Source organism: Mobula hypostoma, chromosome 19, assembly GCF_963921235.1.
Source record: "Mobula hypostoma chromosome 19, sMobHyp1.1, whole genome shotgun sequence".
NCBI classification, from domain to species: domain Eukaryota; kingdom Metazoa; phylum Chordata; class Chondrichthyes; order Myliobatiformes; family Myliobatidae; genus Mobula; species Mobula hypostoma.
This window is the reverse complement of record NC_086115.1, coordinates 14,955,176-14,976,276: the sequence shown is the minus strand read 5'-3', so window position 1 is coordinate 14,976,276 and position 21,101 is coordinate 14,955,176. Positions and strand designations below refer to the sequence as shown.

Here is a 21,101-nt window from a genome sequence, read left to right as displayed (position 1 = left end):
ACCTGCTGTGTACAAGAGCTCCTTTGTAAGGAGTTCTATTCTTTCGGATTAGATGCTGCACTACCAACTAGTCCGACCTTTCAGGTGGACTTCGCAAAATGATCACCAACTTCTCCAGGAATAGTGATGAACACTTTTCAAAGACGGCAGCAGTTTGACAGATTGCAGGGACGAACAAGACATTCAATCACTAATATCTAAAATAATTTGGCTGCAAAACCATTCCCTGCACTTCAAGCATGCCTCATTCATTGCATCATAGTGTAGGATGTCCCGGAGTCAGTAAAAGTTCTATATAGATGTAAATTCTCTTCCTTTCCCTGTTTTATAGATTTGCCTTAAAATCAGCAAATAAGGGCATGAAATGTACAAAAATTCTCTTTTGCATGCCAAATTATTTAATTAAAATATTGATTTCTTAATTATGACTGTAAGGGTTTCTTCTTTTATGTTACTGCTAGGGTGAATAAAACGGCTTCTCTGTACTGTTAATTGCTGAGACAGTGGTTCTCTATAGCAGCATGTTTGGGTTACAATTAGTGATAATGGGACTTGTATTCATTTGTTAACCAATTGGGATAGACGTTATTCTTTCTGTCTGTGTGAAAGTTGTTAGTTTGCGCGGGCTTAAGAGAGAAGGCCGAAGAGGATGAAGAGAGAAGACGTGGCTTGAGGAGACAGTTGCCGGACCCGCTGGGCCTGGGCTCGGGGCGGGAACTCAGGGGTCCATGACGAGCGAAGGAGGATCAGCGAAAGGGAATCCGTGAGCTCCAATGTTTGTGCACTGGACATGCTTATGAGATTGTTGCACCTATTATTTATTTTCCTTTTCTTTTGTTTCTCTACTAACCCCAGATTTAAATATAAAATCTTAATCGTTTAACCGCACATTGTGGATTGAATGTTATTTCGGGGTAAAGATGTTTCACTGGGGACACAACACACAGCATCCACCCAAACAAGAGTGTTAAAGTTTGGCCGGGTAGGGGGTACCACCCCTGAGATTATGCCACTAGGCAAAGTGAGTGTTACAATGTAGGGGCTTGTCCGGGATATGGATTTTGTAGCGTGCTGTATGCTTGCTCTGTTTAATTCAGTGCTGGTGTGTCTCTGTGGGACTGCGGTTAGAAATGTGTGCCTCTGTGGGATTGGGGTTAGTAATGGGCTGAGTGGGGTGGATATTTGTACCTTGGATGAAATGTTAATTCGATCTTTGAGTATGGTTAAAGCTGATGGTAAGTTTGAAATTGAAGCACAAAAAGTTGACAAAATGGAGGGCTCAGACCTTGCTTTAGTGCGGGCGAGTGCTGACGACATGGAGGTGGGATTACCGGTGTCAACTGGTGCCCCAGCTGAGGCAGGGCCATGGGCTGTCCATACTGTCAGGAGGGAGGGGGAAGAGTGGTTGGAGTAGGAATGTCTAATCAGTCCTTGTCCCCCAGTGGAGAGTGAGAATTCTGGGGTAGTGTCCTCCTTTGTTTCTCTGGCAAACAGACGTTCCTGCTATGGCAGGCTCAGTTTTCCCTTTGGAATAATGCCCACCCCTGAAGGGGTGGAGGCATACAAGACGTGGGTGGAATGGATCTCTCAGTTGTTAGATGAGTGACAGTGCTCAGTTGAGGGAGAGCGGCAGGGATTGGTTGAAAGTTTGAGTAGGCGGGCTGGTGACAGTGTTAAAACTGTCAGGGTCAATTACCCCATAGTGACAGCTGCCAGTTATCTGAAAGCGGGGGAAAATGCGTTTGGTTCGACTGGAAGTAAAATGCAGCACCTGGGGGGGCTTTCCATACCTGTCAGGAGGTCGAGGGAAAGTTTTCAGGGTATCTTCTCTGGCTGGGGGGGGGGTGGATAAATTGCTTGCAGTGCCAGGGGGATCAGCCCCTCCCTCAGTTGTTCAGCTGATCAGACAGGTGTCCGGAAACTTAATGGAGGCCCAGTGGGAGAACGCCGTGGGGTCTCTGGGGGAACACGTTCCCAGCAATGTACAAAGGAACTCCAGGAATGAAAAGACCCTATTTCTGAGGGGTTAGTGGGACCATGCTTCAGTGTGTTGTTACAGATGGAGGGAAGCTATGCTAAGGCCATCCTCGACACTGGGGCGTAGGTCAAGTTGTTGTACAGTTCGTCTTACAAATGACATTTGAAGCATTTACCCTTGACACTATTCCGGGCACTGGAAATTTGGAATCTCAGTGCTGGGGATTATCCAGAAGACGATTATTGGTCAGTGAAACTGGAGTTCTCGGAGGCCAAGTTAGTGAATCGTTAGTGCTAATGTGTCCAGACACTGTTGAGACGGGCAGCATTTCGATTCTGGAGGGGACCAACACCCCACTGGTGAGGAGGCACATGGGGGCCTGCCAGGAGGAGGTGGGTGAGAGCTGTTTGGGGACATTATCTGTGCACCCAGTGTTTCGAGCTGCTTGTGAGGACGTGTGTAGCAGCATTGGGCTAGTACAAAATTTAAACGAGAGCTGATGGTGGTACGGCCTGGGAGAAATATCTGAGGGTGAGACCCTCTTAGTGGATACTCTGACGTACTACCGGGGGGGGGGGGGGTGTAGTTGACCACTGAAGACACCTCGGTGAGAGAGGTTGCGGCAACTGGCCCCTGTAGATGTGGAGGATGCAGACAGTGTGAGTGTGGGTGATAGAACCCTGAACAGGCGCATTGTACCTGATCAGTATGCGGTCCCGAGGGTCAAAGACACGCTGGTCTGTCTGAGTGGTGCAAAGTGGTTTAATGTGCGAGATCTGAGGAGAGGATGTTGCCAGATCCCGATGAGCGAGGCCGACAAGGAGAAGACGGCCATTATAAGTCCCCTGGGATTCTTCCAGTTTGAAACGATGCCCCAGGGCATATCCGGAGCCCTTGCAACTTTCCAGCGGGGCAAAAGGAAGACGGTGGGGGATGTGGAACTGTCTGGGCTTTGGTGTATTTGGATGATCTCCTAGTATTTGGATCTGCCTCGGAAGACTATGAAGCGAGGCTGTTGTAAGAGCGGCTGAGAACTAAAGAGTTAAAGCTTTTTGTGGACACGTGCCAGGTCTGGAGAAGGTCGCAGCTCATCTCTATGGTATCAAGTTTGAAGTGAAGATGGAGAGACAGAGACAGAATTCCCAGCAGAGACTGGAGAAAGTGATCCAGAACCAGTTGGAAGACTTGCAAGTTGGGGAAGACAAAGGAAGCTGCCTATGGCCAACAGAAAACCGAGAGCCCAGACAGTGGAGTTTGACTACACTTCCGAGGAGGTGAAGCAATTGCGGACAGATCTCGGAAGAGGGAAGCAGAAGCTTGAAGGGAACCCGAAGGTGACCATCGACAGTTTAAATGAAGTAGAAAAACTGAAAGTTGACCTGGAAGAAGTCATTAGCAAGAAAAGGCTGGAGATAAGTTCAGTGAACACTAAACTGGAGGCTGAACACTCTTTAACTGTTACTTTTCAGGTCGGGGTGGAAGAAGCTGGTGGAGTAACTATGTCCCAGATCGAGATGGCCAAGAAGCGTGAGTCAGAACTGCTGAGACTGTGGCAAGAGTTGGAGGACTCCAAGAAGAAGCCGTCGTCTCTATTACAGGAGGCTGAAGAGGCTTCAGAAGCAGTCCAGGCCAAATGCTCCAGCGTGGAGAGAACCAAACAGCAGCTACAAATCGAGGAAAAGGGGAAGAATACGGATTTGACGGATGATGAGATTGAGGTGTAGTACATGCAGCCTTTCGCTAACTTCCCCTTGTTGGATGAAGAGACTCCTGGCCCTTCTCCCACTGAGTCAGGTGAGGGGGAGGGGCTAGCTGTGGGCAGCCTGAGTTACTGCAGGACCCTGAAGGAGAGACAGGGGTGCCTGGACACAGGACAGGAGGCTTGAAGCTGCAGTGGAGGCATGAGTGAGAGATTGAGAGATTGAGAGAGGATTTGGCAAGCAGACCTGGGATATCCCCAGTAGTGTCCGAGCCTGAAGGATTTAGGTGAGGTGGTACGGAGGTCTCGGAGGATTAGGAAACTCCCAGATAGGTTGGCCTATGTAGCGCCTGGGGAACAGGGCGTAAGATCTACTGTTTGGGGAGCAATGTCATTGTTTGTACCTGGATTGGGTTTTCGTGTCTGCAGGAAGGGTTGGCGAGTTATTTAGAAGTCATGAGGACATGACTAAATTTGGTGGGGGGAGAGTTTACGGGTTTCTTCTTTTATGTCACTGCTAAGGTGAATAAAATGGCTTCTCTGGACTGTTAACTGCTGAGGCAGTGGTTCTCTATAGCAGCATGTTTGGGTTGTAATTAGTGATAATGGGACTTGTATTCATTTGCTAACCAATTGGGATAGACGTTATTCTTTCTGTCTGTATGAAAGCTGTTAGTTTGCACGGGCTTGGAGGAGAAGGCGCGAAGAGGATGAAGAGAGAAGACGTGGCTTGAGGAGATGGTTGCCGGACACAGTGGGCCTGGGCTCGGGGCAGGAGCCCAGGGGTTGACGACGAGCGAAGGAGGATCAGCGAAAGGGAATCCGTGAGCTCCAATGTTTGTGCACTGGACATGTTTATGAGATTACTGGCACCTTTTATTTGTTTTTCTTTTCTTTTGTTTCTCTACTAACCCTATACTTAAATATAAAATCTGAATCGTTTAACCGCACATTGTGGACTGAATGTTATTTTGGGGTACTGATGTTACACAAGGGACACAACACGCAGCATCCACCCAAACCAGAGTGCTAAAGTTTGGCCAGGTAGGGGGCGCCACCCCTGAGATCATGCCCCTAGGCAAAGCGAGTGTCACATGACCAACCCAGTACAAATCTCCAGTCCTTATATAATCTTTAGGATGGAACACTCCAATGTAATTGCCTCTGTGGCTATATATTTGAGGCTTATAAATACAGAAACAAAATTAAATAGCACAAAATCATCCAATCTGATCATTAACTTGCACTGGTGACACATCAGAAATACCTCAGAACATTTTACAGTGCTGAGAAGAAAAAAAACTTCAATATTTTACTATCAGACTTCCTTTTGTGCTTTGAGCATGTACACTAAAATGAAAATTACAACCAGAAAACAACTAGAAAGGAGCACCGTAAAATGAATCTATCATTCTGACATACAGAACTGATGGAGCATTCCAGCTTAGTTAGAGCACATGAATGAAAGTTGCTGATCAAGAATGTTACCAGCATCACAGGAAAAGCATGATAAATGGGCGATGCAAAGCTGTTGCCACCATTGTTGCAATGTGCGAGGGATGATTCTATGTCGTGTACTATGCTGCCTGTTAGCCCTTGTACATCCTCTGCTACTGGCAGTTTTTTATTAATCACCATGCTCTAACCCCCATCATCCACATTGCCTACAGACTCAGCTGTTTTGTTCGCAGCTTTGCAAATTCCGGCAGAATGCAGTCATGAAGGTTTTGTTTTCTCGAGACTGCTTCTAATACCATCTCCCTCAGCACTGGGCATCCAATATGCCCATCCTTATTCCAACTGGGAAGCAAGCAGACTTTGCTGAATTATAACTGACTGAAGGAAGAATTCTTTATCTAAGCAAAAAAAATTCAAACAAAATAAATAATTATCATACATTATTTATTTATTGAGCTATGGCGTGGAATAGGCCTTTCACGCTGCACTGCCCAGCAAGCCCTGACTTAACCCTAGATTAATCAGAGGACAATTTATAATGACCAATTAATTTACTAATCAGTGGGAGGAAACTGGAGCACCCAGGGGAAACCCACTCATTCCATGGGGAGAATGTACAGACTCCTTACAGATGATGTTGGGACTGAACTCTGACACCCCAAGGTGTAATAGTGTTGCACTAACCGCTACATTACTGTGGTACCCCACAATTGCTTTGTATGTTATGATTTCCTTCCCAGATTGTGAACAGCAAAGTCTTAAAAATCTGCTTTCATCTCTCATAGGTTCCAGGAAAGGTCTGGAACACCTGCAGCTTAACCATTTTACAGGAGACAAACAATGTTACAAGGAGTACTACTAAGTTACAGCATTCGTTTATTCTTAAGGAAATAGAACATAAATCGTTACTGTGCAGGAACAGACCATTTGGTACATGATGTCTCTTATCAGTATTGTATCTTCCACCTGCATGTAAGGCTATTAGATAAAGAGTAGAATAAAGATATATGGCCCATTAGGTTTACCCACCCTTCAGTTACAGTTGATTTTTTAAATCACATTCTCTTGCCTTCTCCCTGTAACTCTTAACTCCTTTACCAATCAAGAACATATCAATCTCTTCCTAAATATACCCATTGACTTGGCTTCCATAGCCCTCCATGGCAACGAATTCCATAGACTTTGGCTGAAGAAATTCCTGCTCATCTGAGTTCTAAAGGGACTATTTTAGGAACCAGCCCTAAGACTCTCCCACTAATGGAAACACCCTCCCCATATCAACTCTATCCAGGCCTTGCAGTATTCAGTAGGTTGCACTGAAATTCCTCTTATCTTTCAGCATTCTATCGAGTAGTGGCCCAGAGGCATCAAATGCTCATCATAGATTTAACATACATGATCCCTATCTCTACATTCCCTACTGATTCATGTGCCTATCCAAAAGCCTTTTGCACACCACTTCCAACCCAGGAAGCCCATTCCAGGCACCCGCAACTCTGTGTAAAACAAACCTGTTCCACACATTTCCTTTAAACCTCTCATCTCAAATGTATGTCCTCAGGTATTTGACATTTCTACCCTGGGAAAAGATTCTGATTGTTTACTCAATCTATACCCCTCAGGATTTTATAAACTTTTATCTGGTCTCCCCTCAGCCTCTAACAAATTACTAAATGACAATAAAAGAGGACTACGTGTCTTCATACTCATAAAAGAAAACCATCAGATTCTATTTTATCAAAAGAACAACTTTCGTTTCATTATACCTATCCTTAAGAATTATCTGTCCACTCTATATAGTCACATGGGTCTACAGTGTGAGTACAGAAGGGAGCAGTTAACCAGATCAGTTGAGCATTATGAGTATTAAGAGTATTAAGGTTGAGCTCTTTCCTCTTTGCTTTGTAAAGACATTAATGCGGGCACAGCAAGATTATTTGAAAACAATGGTATTAAAGTATCAGGAAGTTACCATAAGCAAAAGCCATCCAGCTTTCAATCATCAATAGACCACTTGATCTCCCGTAAGTACTTACTCCATAAATATTTAGTTATTGTCAAAACAAGTACTTAATAAGAAGTTTAGAAAAGTCAAATGTTATTGTATCATTATGCAACATTTGCAGCCTCAGCAGCCTGGGAATCAGCATCCGGGATATCCTTTGTCAAAGTGGACAAGGCTTGGGAAAGTTGGCGTGTTCTTCCGGCGACTTTTCTGAGAATAGAAGCCTAAGACTTCTGCAAGCTCTGATCAGGAAATCAGTTCTGTCTGTATTTCTAATACTTCTGTTGACATAATGGTTATAGGCCCATATTGGGAAAAGGAATGAAAATTTCACTGGGTTTAACTGTAATAATCTAGCCCTGATGTCCTGAAGTATAAGATTAAGTGGAATGAATTTCTAAACATTTTACATGTCCCTGTGAACAGCAAATGTATTTAAAACAGGAGTTTACAGGGTATAGTATACCAGTAAAGAAACCTCAGCTGCTGAGTTAAAGATTTCCAGTATCTGCAGGTTTTTTAAATTAGGGTTTAGACTATGCTGGAACATATAAAAGACTACTCTCAGGGCAAATTGCGAAGGATATGCGTACATTGGATTTGGGCAATTTATTCTCTATTCCACATTAACATAGGTCCACATGTAAAACTTAAAGAGCGTAACATAAAATGGCAACTTACATCAAAATAAGTTATGTGCAAAGTGAAAATGAGAAAATGAACATGAATTTAGATAATGGAAGTCTACTGAAATTGAAATATTTCAATGGGAACAAGCAGTTGGATTTTAATTCATTTCCACCCTACTTTACTCTTGAACTACAGAGTCACAGAGCAATACAGTATGGATACAAGCCCTTCAGCCCAAAGAGTCCATGCTGACCATGATGCCCACCAGCTAGTCCTGATTTCCACAATCTGTGCTTGTCCTTCTAAGCCCCACCCGTCCACATACTTATCCATGTGTTTGTTAAATGATGCCATTGTACTTGCCTCAACCACTTCCTTTAGCAGTCCATTCCATTCCATTCCATTCCTTTCCTTACCACACGCTGTGTGAAAAGCCTGACTCTCAGGTCTCTTTTAAACCTTCCCCCTCATCCTAAACCTATAGCCCTTCGTTTTGGACTCCAGTTACCTGGGAAAAGACTTATATCCACAATATTTATTCCTCTCAGAATTTTAAACACTTGTATAGGTTCACCTTTCATTCTACTTTACCCCATGGAATAAAGACCCAGCATGGGCAACCTCTCCCCATAACTTGGGTCCTTTTAAATCTTTTCTATACTCTTTCCAGTTTGGAACATCTTTCCTGTAACAGAGCGAACAGAGACAAAATGAGGGGCAACATTTATCTAAAATGGAGATCTCTGCCACAATGAGCACCAGTTTTAAAACATGCTGTTAGTTGTTACCAGTGAAATGCCCTGATTTCCTTGGCTGCGTATGTAAGGGTTTCTTCTTTTATGTTACTGCTAAGGTGAATAAAATGGCTTCTCTGTACTGTTAACTGCTGAGGTAGTGGTTCTCTATAGCAGCAGGTTTGGGTTATAATTAGTGATAGCGGGACTTGTATTCATTTGGTAACCAATTGGGATAGATGTTATTCTTTCTGTCTGTGTGAAAGCTGTTGGATTGCACGGGCTTGAGAGAGAAAGCACGAAGAGGTTGAAGAGAGAAGATGCGGCTTGAGGAGGTGGTTGCCAGACCCACTGGGCCTGGCCTTGGGGCAGGAGCCCACGGGTCGATGATGAGTGAAGGAGGATCAGTGAAAGGGAATTCATGAGCTCCAATGTTTGTGCACTGGACATGTTTATGAGATTATTGACGCCTTTTATTGCTTTCCTTTTCTTTTGTTTCTGTACTAACCCCATACTTAAATGTAAAATCTTAATTGTTTAACCGCACATTGTGGACTGAATGTTATTTCGGGGTACTGATGTTACATGGGGACACAACACGCTGTACCCACCCAAACAAGAGTGCTAAAGTTTGGTCGGGTAGGGGGCGCCACCCCCGAGATCATGCGACTAGGCAAAGCGAGTCTTACACGTAATCCAGGGAAGATGCTCTCTGGTCCAGCCAAACTCGTGAGATTGAGAGGGCTCCTCCACCCTAACCACCAGTCTGTGTGGATGCTGTGTAATTTACTACCCTATTACCAATTAGTGCCACAAAATGACAGACAGTACACTGCATACGATTAAAGAAGTTATATTTATGAATCTTAACTTAAGGGTTAGTAAAGAAAAACAAAAAGGGCTCATTTTAATTAAACAGTCAAGTGTGTACAAGTTGGAGCTCAACATTTCACCATATTCACTGATCCTCAATCAGTCATCACCCCGGCTTCATCGAATCACAGTCCTGCTCCAGGTCGAATCCTACAACCTGTTCTCTCCAGCGTCTTCTCTCTTCATCTCCCGCCGAACAAAAGACCCAAACCCAACCTTAGAGTCCCTGACCAGAAAAACCTCCCCCCACTTCCACCATCCTAATTGGATGCCACACATTTCTCAGCATACCTTAACTTCAACAATAGCCCAAACAGGCTGACAGCAGAACAGACTGCTCTTACAGAACTGCTAGATGAAATACATACAGCATAACAGTAAAAATGTGAACCAGGGCATTACACCAGTATTATTATTTTATTTCAAGGAAAATGGATGAAATTGGCCACTTTAATTACAGAAGTCGAAACATAATTGAGATCCATTTTCTTCCATTCTATCTCCAAATCTAAATCTGCTGCCCTAAGCTCAGGCTAGAATTATTCCATATACTTCATTGATCACTCCTTTTTAGACAAATAGTAGTCATTTAAAAGTTCCCTTCTTTTCCTAGAGCAAGTTTTAGAGAACTGCTTGTTAGATTTTACTTCACATTATGAGATGTATTTTAGTATGGAGAGCAACAGTTTATCCCTTCTAACTGGGATTAATCTTTGACATTTTACCTGCACTAATCCTTTTCTATAAGGGGCTAAAGTTAGACCTCATTAGACTCACAAGGGTATTGCTTGCAAGAGAGTCTGAAATGAAAAAGGCAAATTTGTGCAAATTATGTTGGAAGGATAGGAGGTGGACCACAGGTTCAAAGTGTCTGAAAAGAACCAATAACAGAAGTTCCTTTCAAAAATAATCAACATGTGACTCTGTTCAGATAAGATTATTTGTTACATATACACCAAAACATCAAAATATACAGTGAAATGTGTCATTGGCATCAACAACCACAGTCTGAGGATGTGCTGGGGGTAGCCCACAAGTGTCACCATGCTTCTAACAGCAACATAACATGCCCACAACTTATTAACCCTAACCCATAAGTCTTTGGAATGTCTGGGGAATGGAGCACTCATGGAAAACCATGGGACCACGAGGAGAATGTACAAACTTCTTCCAGGCAGTGATGGGCACTGAACCCCAATTACTGGTACAAAGACCTTAGATTCATTTATTGTGATATCCAGAGTTCATCTGGGTACACTCTAACTTTGGGTCTCCAGGTATGCAAGTAATCAAATTGGGTGCTACATAAACACTCTAGATTTGGAAAAAAACCTTTTGGGTAAGATATTACCCTGTTCTCTCAGAACATTTCAGAGAGCAGAAAGGGAGTTACCTCTAGTTTCATATCTAAGCTGATTCTTTCTGTCATGATTTAGTCACTACCCTAATGCAGATTCTGGGAGGTCGATATGTTCCAATTGGTGGCCGTGAATGATGATGACCTGAAGCAAGAAGCAGCCCCACCAATATTCCTTGGTCCTTCAATCATTACTCAATTACCCACCCAATTAGTAGTCCAGGTGATTAGAATCTTAAACTGGACACCTCAAAAGTAGTTGCTGGCAGGGCATGGAGTGAATGCATACTACATGAGGGTTCTTTTCTGAATTTCTCAAATCCTCTCCACCATCAGAACTGTACTGTGGGTGACAGCCTTGCTACAGGATTTAATACTCATTCTGCCTTGCCATGGCTCCAACATATCTGCAATACTTACTGCTGCTGAATGCTCTGCAACAATCAGCAAGATTACTTCAACACCACCACCTTGCATCTGTCAGCTGGTAGTCTGGATGCTCCAGTCCCTCTTTATAAACATCTCCATGAGCTCCACACTATTCCAATTCAAATTCATTGGTCATCAGACATGGTCATTACAATCTACTGTTAAAAATACAAGACCTGCCACATTTAACCAAAGTCTTTTAGGAAAAGTTATTTGTTGATAATAAAAGCAGAATTTCTACCTTTAGCCTCATCCCAAACAGATACTAAAAACATGATCTAGAAACATCAGCAAAGTCCTTACAAAATATAAAAATAGACTCGTATGCTTGTTACGGCACAGACAAGAGCCTTTCAACTTCAGTTCCATACAGTCCACTCAGTTTCACTCTGAGGAAGGGTCGCTGACCCAAAATGATAAATCTTTCTACAGATATTGCTTGACTGGTTGAGACCTTCCAGCACTGCTTTCTCTTTTTTCCAGTTAGTTCCATTCCCTTTATGTAAAAGAATACATAAATGTATTCCCTTATTGTTATTTATGAAATGACATTTAGATACTTGTGTTGTCATGTTATGTTAGCCATGTAAAAAGAGCAATAATCAGAGAGGAATTCAATATGCAGATAGATTGGGAAAATCAGGCTGGTGCTGGATCCCAAGAAAGGGAATTTGCAGAATGACTGCAAATTGGATTTTTAGGGCAGCTTGTGGTTGAGCTTACTAGGGGAATGGCAATTCTGCTTTGGGTGCTATGTTATGACCCAGATTTTAAAATGGGGAGAAAATTCAAAAATCTGAGGTGCAAAGGGACTTGGCAGTCCTCGAGCAGGATTTCCTAAAGGTTATCTTGCAGATTGAGTCAGTGATAAGGAAGGCAAATGCAATGTTAGCATTAATTTTGAGAGGACTAGAATATAAAAGCAAGGATGTAACGCTGAGGCTTTATAAGGCAATAGTCAGACCATACTTGGAATATTGTGAGCAGTTTAGGTATCCTTTTGTAAGAAAATATGTGCTGGTACTGGAGAAGGTCCAGCAGAGATTTATGAGAATGATCCCAGGAATGCACGGGTGAGCATACGAGGCATGTTTGATGGCTCTGGCCTGTACTCAGTGGAGTTTAGAAAAATAAGGTGGGGATCTCATTGAAACCTATAGAATATTGAAAGGCCTAGGAAGAGTGGATGTGGAGACGATGCTTCCCATAGCAAGGCAGTCTGGACCAGAGGGCAAAGCCTCAGAATAGAGGAACATCTGTTTAGAACAGAGATTAGGAAAAGTTTCCTTAGTCAGAGGATGGTGAATCTGTGGAATTCATTGTCACAGAAGGTTGTGCAGGGTATATTTAGGGTGGAGGTTGATAGGTTCTTGATTAATCAGAGCATCAAAATTACGGGGAAAAGGCAGGAGAATGGGTTTGAGAAGGATAATAAATCAGCTATGATAGAATAGTGGAATAGACTCAACGGGGCTGAATGGCCTAATTCTGTTCCTATGCCTTATGGTCTTTATTTCACCCAACCCAGTAATTTATTTTCCCTATTCAATTTCTTTCTGGTAACCTTGCCTCAGGTACCACTTCAGAATAGAGACGAGGAGGAACTTATTTAGCCAGAGGGTGGTGAACCTGTGGAATTCGTTGCCACAGACAACCGTGGGGATCAGGTCATTGGGTATATTTAAAGTGGAGGTTGATAGGTTCTTGAATAGTAAAGCTGTTAAAGATTAGGGGGAGAAGGCAAGAGACTGCTGTTCAGAGGGATAATAAATCAACAACGATAGAATAATGGCGCAGACTGGCCTAATTCTGCTCCTATGCCTTATGGTCTTCTGCATGTGGTATACATTCTCCCCAATTCCTTGTCTATCTAAATGTCTCTTCAATGTTGCTTTCACATCTGTTTCCACCATTTCTCCAGGCAGCATGTTCTGGCACCTAACCCTCGCTGTAAAAACACCTTGTAAAACTCATTAGAATTTTCTGCCTTTTATCTTAATGGCCTAATTTGTCTTGTGAACCATTAGACACAGGAGCAGAGAATTCCAGTTGTTCACTGCTCTGAACAAAAAGATCCACATGGTGTATTTTGCCTATATGAATTTAAACCCATATCAAATGGTTCTGGACAGTCTGCTCGTGTTGCTTTTATTTGTTCTGAATCCAACATGATCTTGTGCATCTCATTCTAATCCACTGTTTGCTTCAGTGAGATCAAGCCAACTTCTATGGTCCAATATTGCAGCTGAAATTGAGACCAATCTGATAAACCTTCTTATGCCCACCTAGGACCATATTGCTTTTTCTTAATTCCTCTGCAAGGTCTGGAAAGCAATCACCTGGTTTTAGGCAAACCAGCACTGAAAAATAGTTTGACATAACCTTCTTACTAAGTTAATTATGAAGCCCAAAATTATATTCTTACTGATCAAATTTCAGAACAAAAAGAGGATCCTTGATTTACCTCTTCCAGAAGATGGGGGTTCAAGCAATCTCCATCATCGTTGAAAAGAGCATCCCAAGAGTCACCATCCGGTTCTTCGACAAGTGGCCTTTCAGTACATTTAGGTTCTCCGCTATTGGTAGTAGTTAACTGGGCCAAATCTAGTGAGATCTCTCCTACACTTTGCAAGGCAGCACCGGTTTCAGCACTCCCCTCTGCACTGACTGGTTCACTGTTCATTGAGTCCACTGTGATACTGCTGCTATATTCCAAGAACCCTGCTTCTTCAGCTCCTTGTACAGCCGACAAGCTAATAATTTTGGAATGTGGGGTGTCCGAGCAAACCACATTTTCCAATGAAGCAGGCAGGGATACAAAACCCTCTTTTAGAGCTTGTGAAGAAGAGACATTATCTACCCTGGTTTCATGCTCTGTCGAACTGTTCACTTCAGCGAGGATCTTATAACTATTTACTTCAGATGCTCCAGTGCATGGATATTGTCTACAGCTTCCTTCCATCTGCCATGGCTCGTTTACACCATTTGAGCATCCTGATCCTGCACATTGCTCAGCATCTGAACATTCACAGCTGGTTAATTTAGAAGAGGCCAGTTCATTCAGTTGAAGAGTGTCAAAATCAGACCTCATGTTCAAAGGAGAGGCAGAATTGAAAGGCAAAGATTTGTTTACATCAGTCTCCAGTTCTTCCACTGCTGAATCTACTGTGTTTGGTTGATTATTATTTCCCTGTTCATTGTTATATGCATTTGATTGAAGCTGCCGGGGATGGGTTTGAATTTCTCCATATCCGGATTTCATTACTTCTCTATTGCTCTCAGCTATCGAACTAGGAACGTTAAGTAAATAGTTTGCTGCTGCATCAATATTACATCTTTCTGACATTGCCTTTTTGTGCAGTGACTCCTTCTCTCTACTGTGTACTTTACTATTGTTTGATCCTACCCTACTTTTCTGCTGGGTTGCTTTCTTTTCCTTTGGGTGCTTTGATTCTAGTCCGTGTCCTTCATCTGACACCTTCTCTTGTACAGTGTTTCCTATGTGCCTGTTTTCATCTAAATTCAATCTTCTTTCTGAATCTCTATGGCCACACTCTGTCTTACTGTCCTTCTGTTCGGGCAAGTTTGCTTCTGCAAACATTTGCTCATGGTGTGCGCCCAAATCTTCAGACAAAGACTTCAGACTTGCACTTGTTTCATTCTTTCCTATTGCATCTGTTATTTTTGAGACAGTTTTCTGGTTTACAAGAGTACCTTGCCCTTTTTGTTTGGGACCACAATCTGTCTGTGGTTCTGCTCTCAAACGCCGACGGGCTCGAGGAACATACAGGGCTTTGTCTGGCCTCTTTGACCGTGGTTTGCTCTTGTCATGTCCAGGCTCCATGAAGTTCCTTTTATCTTATCTGAAACACAACCAAGTAAGAGTCAAAAACTCAATACATTTTCTCCTGTCCATGAACAACAAGAAGTATTGAAAGTAAGAAAGTTGTGGGGGCAAATTAATTATCTGTCTGTCACATTGAATATTAAAGTAATTATCCCACTTGCAGTAGTTATACATGGCAACCTTCTTCAATTCAGAAGCAGTTCTTTTCAGTAAAGCAGTTATTTTTTTCTGTTCTTTTCATGCTGCTTCTCACAAGGACCATAATGTACATTGGAACAACCTCAGACTGAAAGACTAGGTGTGCTGAGAATTAAGAAGAATATGACTAAGGATAGAAAATAAATTGCCATTACTGACTCTTATTGTAGGATGGTCAGACAACTAGTTACAAAAAAAAATTATATCTGGAGGCCCCAAAAGCAGAAATTACAATAAATTCTCAAACAACAATCATTTGAACTGCAAGAAGAAAGAATCAGTAGAACATCTGTAACTCCTGTTCCACACAACTACACAAGGAAGCATTATATGGTGAAGCCAAAGCAGGTGTAGGTCTCTCACTTGGAGTTGATGTGGTGAGAGGAACTGAGGAGAATTAAAAGTAGCACACAACATTTAAAGTGTGTTAAAAACAAAAACAGTGGGACATCACACAGCATCTCAAGCCGGCAATAAGATCATAGATGATCTTCCTGCCAAATTCCAGCATCCCACTCTTGCCCACGTGTTCAAATTCTTTAGTACTTCAAGAAATCTGCTGGAAGTACTCAGTGGGTTGAGCAGCATCTTAGAGGAGGAACTGTCAATGTATTGGATAGTAAAAGGACTAAGAGTAAAGAAGGGTAACTGGTGGTTGTGAGACAGGGAACAGAGGTCAATGGTGGATGGGGCAAATGCGTAAAGGATGCTGGACAGATTGATCAGAGAGTGGGGAGGGGAGGTAGAGATGGGAGATGGAGACAGGTTGGTGATGGGGAAAGCAGATAAGAAAAATAGTTAAGAAAGAAGCAGCTAGAAAAGATGGAGAGGCAGGTGAAGGTGGAGAAAAAGGATGGATTCAGATTCACTTTTATTTATCACATGTACATTGAAACATACAGTGAAATGCGTAATTTGCATCAACAACTAACACACCAAGGATGTGCTGGGGGCACCACACTCCCTGGCACCAACATTGCATACCCACAATGCTTGGCAGAACAACACAGAACACAACAAATTAGAACACAGTAATCAATAAAGCAACAGCAAAATAAGCCCTGCACTTCCTCCTCACCCACCCACACACATGCATCCTCTAAACCCAGGACAAACTGTCTTCAGCCTCCAGTGGGCTTGAAGATTTGCAGATATTGGGCTACCATCACTTGGTTAACTATGACTTAAATTTGCTCTATCCCACCCCCCAAGTAGTAATAGATATCAAAATATTAAATAACCTTCTGGACAACAACTTGAAGTGGACCACATAGGAAATGGGACTGCACTGGATGCAATTACAAACTAGCTTACAAGTTTGCTTACAGGGTGGGAAGGGTTTTGGAGCAAGGCTGTCAGCAATTTCCTCTTATTTCAGAGGCTAGCAAAGATGGGCCTTATTTGGCATGGACGAGTTGGGCTGAAGGTCCATCTCCAGGGTGTACTACTTGATGGCTGTAACAGCCAAGTGGAAAGAAGTCGTTTGTACTTATATTGCAAATTTCATGTATTGTACAAGTGTGCATTATTGTTGAAAGAAAAGATTTCACAACCCTTTCACTTGCTCAGAGCTTTCCAATGTTACACTCTTCCGTATTTTTGCCTTCTCAAGTCTCACACTCCAGCCCATATCCCCTGCTCTTCTGCCACACATTCCTCAATTCATTACAGTTTGCAACTTAAACAACAGGAATTCTGCAGATGCTGGAAATTCAAGCAACATACATCAAAGTTGCTGGTGAGCGCAGCAGGCCAAGCAGCATCTGTAGGAAGAGGCGCAGTCGACGTTTCAGGCCGAGACCCTTCTTTTGTTTCAGCCTCCCACTTTAAAAAAAATCCTACAAAAATCCTATGCTTTTGATGCTTCTTCCCATACCTTCTATTACTCGTCCAATCCTGATTATGGAAGTTTCACGGGGTCTTTTGCTACATTAACGCCTCTGTAAATGTAAGATAGTGTTGCTGAAGGTATCAGAGTCCTATTTCAATTTGAGATTATTAACCATCAATCATTTGGGATAAGAGTAGGCGAGAGACAGCACTTTTCATTCCCCATTTTATCTGTAAATGCTCACTGGCTACAACTGTTTCACTGGGACTTAAAATATCTATTGTACCTCAAATGCATCGTATGTATTGACATCTCATTCTGTTCTAAAATACAAGGACTCTGCCTTAAGAGAAAAGCAAAAGCTCAGAATATTCAGTGAGGCCAGATTATTACCACCATTCCTGGTCATCCTAGATTCGTTCTGAAAGACACCTGAACGGACATCAGTATGAGAAAGGGAAAATCTAAACCACATTACTGAAGTTTTGTGGGTCGGTTACTTCAAGTGCGTGATGCCCTTTTCAATCTACTAGAAAATTCAAACAAATTATTGATTTAAGCCCATCTCTTGGGCCCTCAGCATCAACAAAACTCATGTAGCTTTGCACTTTGCAGAAGAAAAAAATAAATAAGCTTTTAAATTTTTTATATCAACTGATATACTGGTTTCATGTGTCAGAAATTTCTTCCAGCGCTTCTTACTCAATTCTGCACTAGACCCTAAAATGCTGAGGCTTTATAAGGCACTGGTGAGGCCTCACCTGAGTATTGTGAACAGTTTTGGGCCCATCAACTTAGAAAAGATGTGCTGGCATTGGAGAGGGTCCAGAGGAGGCTCACAAGGATGATTCCAGGTTATCATACGAGGAACGTTTCATGGCTCTGGGTCTGTACTCGCTGGAATTCAGAAAGATGATGGGGGATCTAATTGAAACCTTTCGAATGTTGAAAGGACTAGACAGAGATGTGGAAAGGATGGTTACCATGGTGGGAGAGTCTAGGACAAGAGGGCACGGTCTCAGGATAGAGGGGTGCCCTTTCAAAACAGAGATGCAGAGAAATATTTTTAGTCAAAGGGTGGTGAATTTGTGGAATTTGTTGCCACATGCAGCTGTGGAGGCCAGGTCCTTGGGTGTATTTAAGGCAGAGATTGATAGGTTCTTGATTGGACATGACATCAAAGGTTATGGGGAAAAGGCTGGGAACTGGGACTGAGGTGGAGATAAAAAAAAGAGGATCAGCCATGATTGAATGGTGGAGCAGACTTGATGAAACAGATGGCCCAATTCTGCTCCTATGTCTTATGGCTTTTTTTAGAGTCAAAGAGCACTACAGCATAGAAATAGGCCCTTTGGCCAATCAAGTCTGTGCCAAATTGTTATTCTGCCTAGCCCCATCGATCCACATCTGGACCATAGACCTCCAAGCATCTCCCATCCATATGTTTATCAAAATTGCTCTTAAATGTTGCAATCTAACCCACATCCATCCTAACCCTAGTTCCACACCTACATCATCCTCTTAGTGAAGAAGTTCCTCACAGGTTCCCCTTAAGTATTTCACCTTTCATCCTGAATCTAAGAACTCTAGTTCTAGTCTCTCCCAACCTCATTAGAAAAAGCCTGCTCACACTTCACTCTTCCACAGTAGTGTAGTGGTTAGCACAACTTACAGTACAGGCAAAACGAGTTCAATTCATGCCACTGCCAGTAAGGAGTTTGTACATTCTCCCTGTGACCATGTGGGTTTCCTCCAGGTGCTCTGGTTTCCTCCCACTGTCCAAAGATATACTGGTTGGTAGGTTAATTGTCCCATGATTAGACTAGGATTAAATTGGGGGATAGCTGGGTGGTGTGGCTTGAAGTGCCGGAAGGGTCTATTCCATGCTGTATCTCCCTTGTAATTTTGTATGCCTCTATCAAATCTCTCTTTCTTCTATGTTCCAGAGAACAAAGCCCCAATCAATTCAGACTTTCTGTATAACTCAGGTCCTTAGGTCCTGGCAAAATCCTTGTAAATTTTTTCCTTCAATCTTTTTGATATTAATATCTTACTTTGATTTTTTTTCTTTCATGCACAATCTTTCTTATTTTGCTCTTTTGATGCAAGGATTGTGTCCCTTTTCCCACTGAAATTCTAGATATATTTTCATACAGTCCTCGTCCTTCAAATCCAATATAGAAATGAAGATTTAAAGCACCACTGCTCATTACTGTTGCATACTGGGAAGTCAGTGCAATGGTAGGCTAAAACAGTCAAACAATATGCCCACTAATTAACGCCCTCTTCTCACAATATGCTCACTTAATTATCACCCTCTTCTCATTGCTGCCATCAGGAAGAAGATACAGGAGGCTCAGGACTTACACCACCAGGTTCAAGAACAGTTATTACCCCTCAACCATCAGGCTCTTGAACCAAAGGGAACAACTTCACTCAACTTCAATTACCCCATCACTGAACTGTTCCCGAAACCGATGAACTCACTTTACAGGATTCTTCATCTCATGTTCTTGATACACTTATTTTTTTCCCCTTTATGCACTTCAACTACTTGTTCTCCTTTGCACATTGGTTGCTTGTCCAACCTGGTTGTGTGTAGTCTTTCCCTGAATCTATTGTGTTTCTTGGACTTACTGTGTATGCCTGCAAGAAAACGAATCTCAGGGTTGTATGTGGTGACAAAGATGTACTTTGATAATAAATTTACATAGAACTTTGAATTTTAGCACTCCTCTGCACTGTGAACTGCATTATTTCCAAGCTAGCTCAAATAGTAGAGGTGAACATCACTTTCAAGGACTCTTCAAGTTCTCGATATTTATTGCATTTATTTATTTATTATTATTATTTCTTTTTTGCTTTTGTATTTGCAGAGTTTGTTATCCTGCATACATTGGTTGGTTGTCTGCCCTGCTGGGAGTGGTCTTTCACTGATTTTTTTATGGTTCTTGGATGTACTGAGCATGTCCCGAAGAAAATCAATCTCGGGGCTGTTTTTTGGTGCCATATACTGTATGTACTTTGATAATAAATTTACTTTGAACTTTGAGTATAATCTTGACCAAACCATTAAACAGCCCAGCCCTCTCAAGCAGACTTCCTGTAAAGTAAAACATAATGACATTATGCTTGACCTGCCAGAAGCAGTTAGTTTCTAGTTGAAGATGTCATGTATTCAGAAAGTAATCCGATCAATGCATGAGCTGACAGGAAGTCGACATTATTTGACCCACAGTTTATTCTGTTATCAGAGTTCAAGTCTGTGCTTTGTATTTACAGGAGTTTTGCATATATGGAATGAGTCTCCATTGCTCAATATACAAAAAAACCTTTTAAGATGGTAATGTGGAGCCAAATATTGGTTTATAGTGTTATTTTGAAAGTACTCTGCCCAACCTGTGCATAGGTCTAGCTTGGTGAAGAGCGTAATGGAGCGATGCGAATTCAATTCCTTAACTGGTTTTCACACACTTGCTTCTTAATTAATTTACCATTTATCTAAGTCATGGTCCTGATGGATCACTTAATTTAGGCTTTGCATGACTCTGCTGACTGTAACAGCCCGTTAATGTTGGATCTGAAAAGATTTGCTCCTGCAGCCTTTGCTTCCCGTATTCTATTCCTAATGTAAAAGATTTCTGAAATGTCAACCTGGCTCAGGGCTTAAACATTCCTCTTTTGAGTTATGGGTTCAGATCACATCCTGGGGGGAAAAAAAAACAGGCAAATTAAAACTTGCTGTATGGCACTGACACCTGTTTGTCCTCTGCCGTGCGACAGTTCCTGGTGTTCCGCATGGAGACAGTCGTGGCATCAGCCAGTGGTATCTTTCTTCAGTAAACTTCATTGAAAGGGAAGTGCCATAGCTAGCCCTAATATCCTGTGTTTGGCCCATATCCCTCCAGGCCCCTCTTCTCCATCAAACTGTCCAAATGCTTTATAAATTACATTAATGTACTTGCCTCAACTTCTTCCTCTGGCACCTTATTCCATATACTCATCATGAAATTACCCTTGAGATCCCTTTTAAATCTTTCTCCTCTCACCCTAAATTTATTC

At 42.3% G+C, this 21,101-nt stretch overlaps 1 protein-coding gene across 8 annotated transcripts in view; it reads right to left on the bottom strand.

Moving 5' to 3' along the window:
- The window catches only part of r3hcc1l (R3H domain and coiled-coil containing 1-like), a 333,433-nt gene that overhangs the window by 178,256 nt on the left and 134,076 nt on the right, over positions 1-21,101 (bottom strand). For all 8 annotated transcript variants that reach the window (XR_010020964.1, XM_063071402.1, XM_063071400.1 and 5 more), the window contains exon 2: positions 13,628-15,026. Coding sequence is in view for 7 of the 8 variants with exons in the window: in XM_063071402.1 (XP_062927472.1) it covers positions 13,628-15,007 (1,380 nt within the window). In the remaining variant the exon portion in view is untranslated. The remainder of the gene's footprint in view (positions 1-13,627; positions 15,027-21,101) is intronic.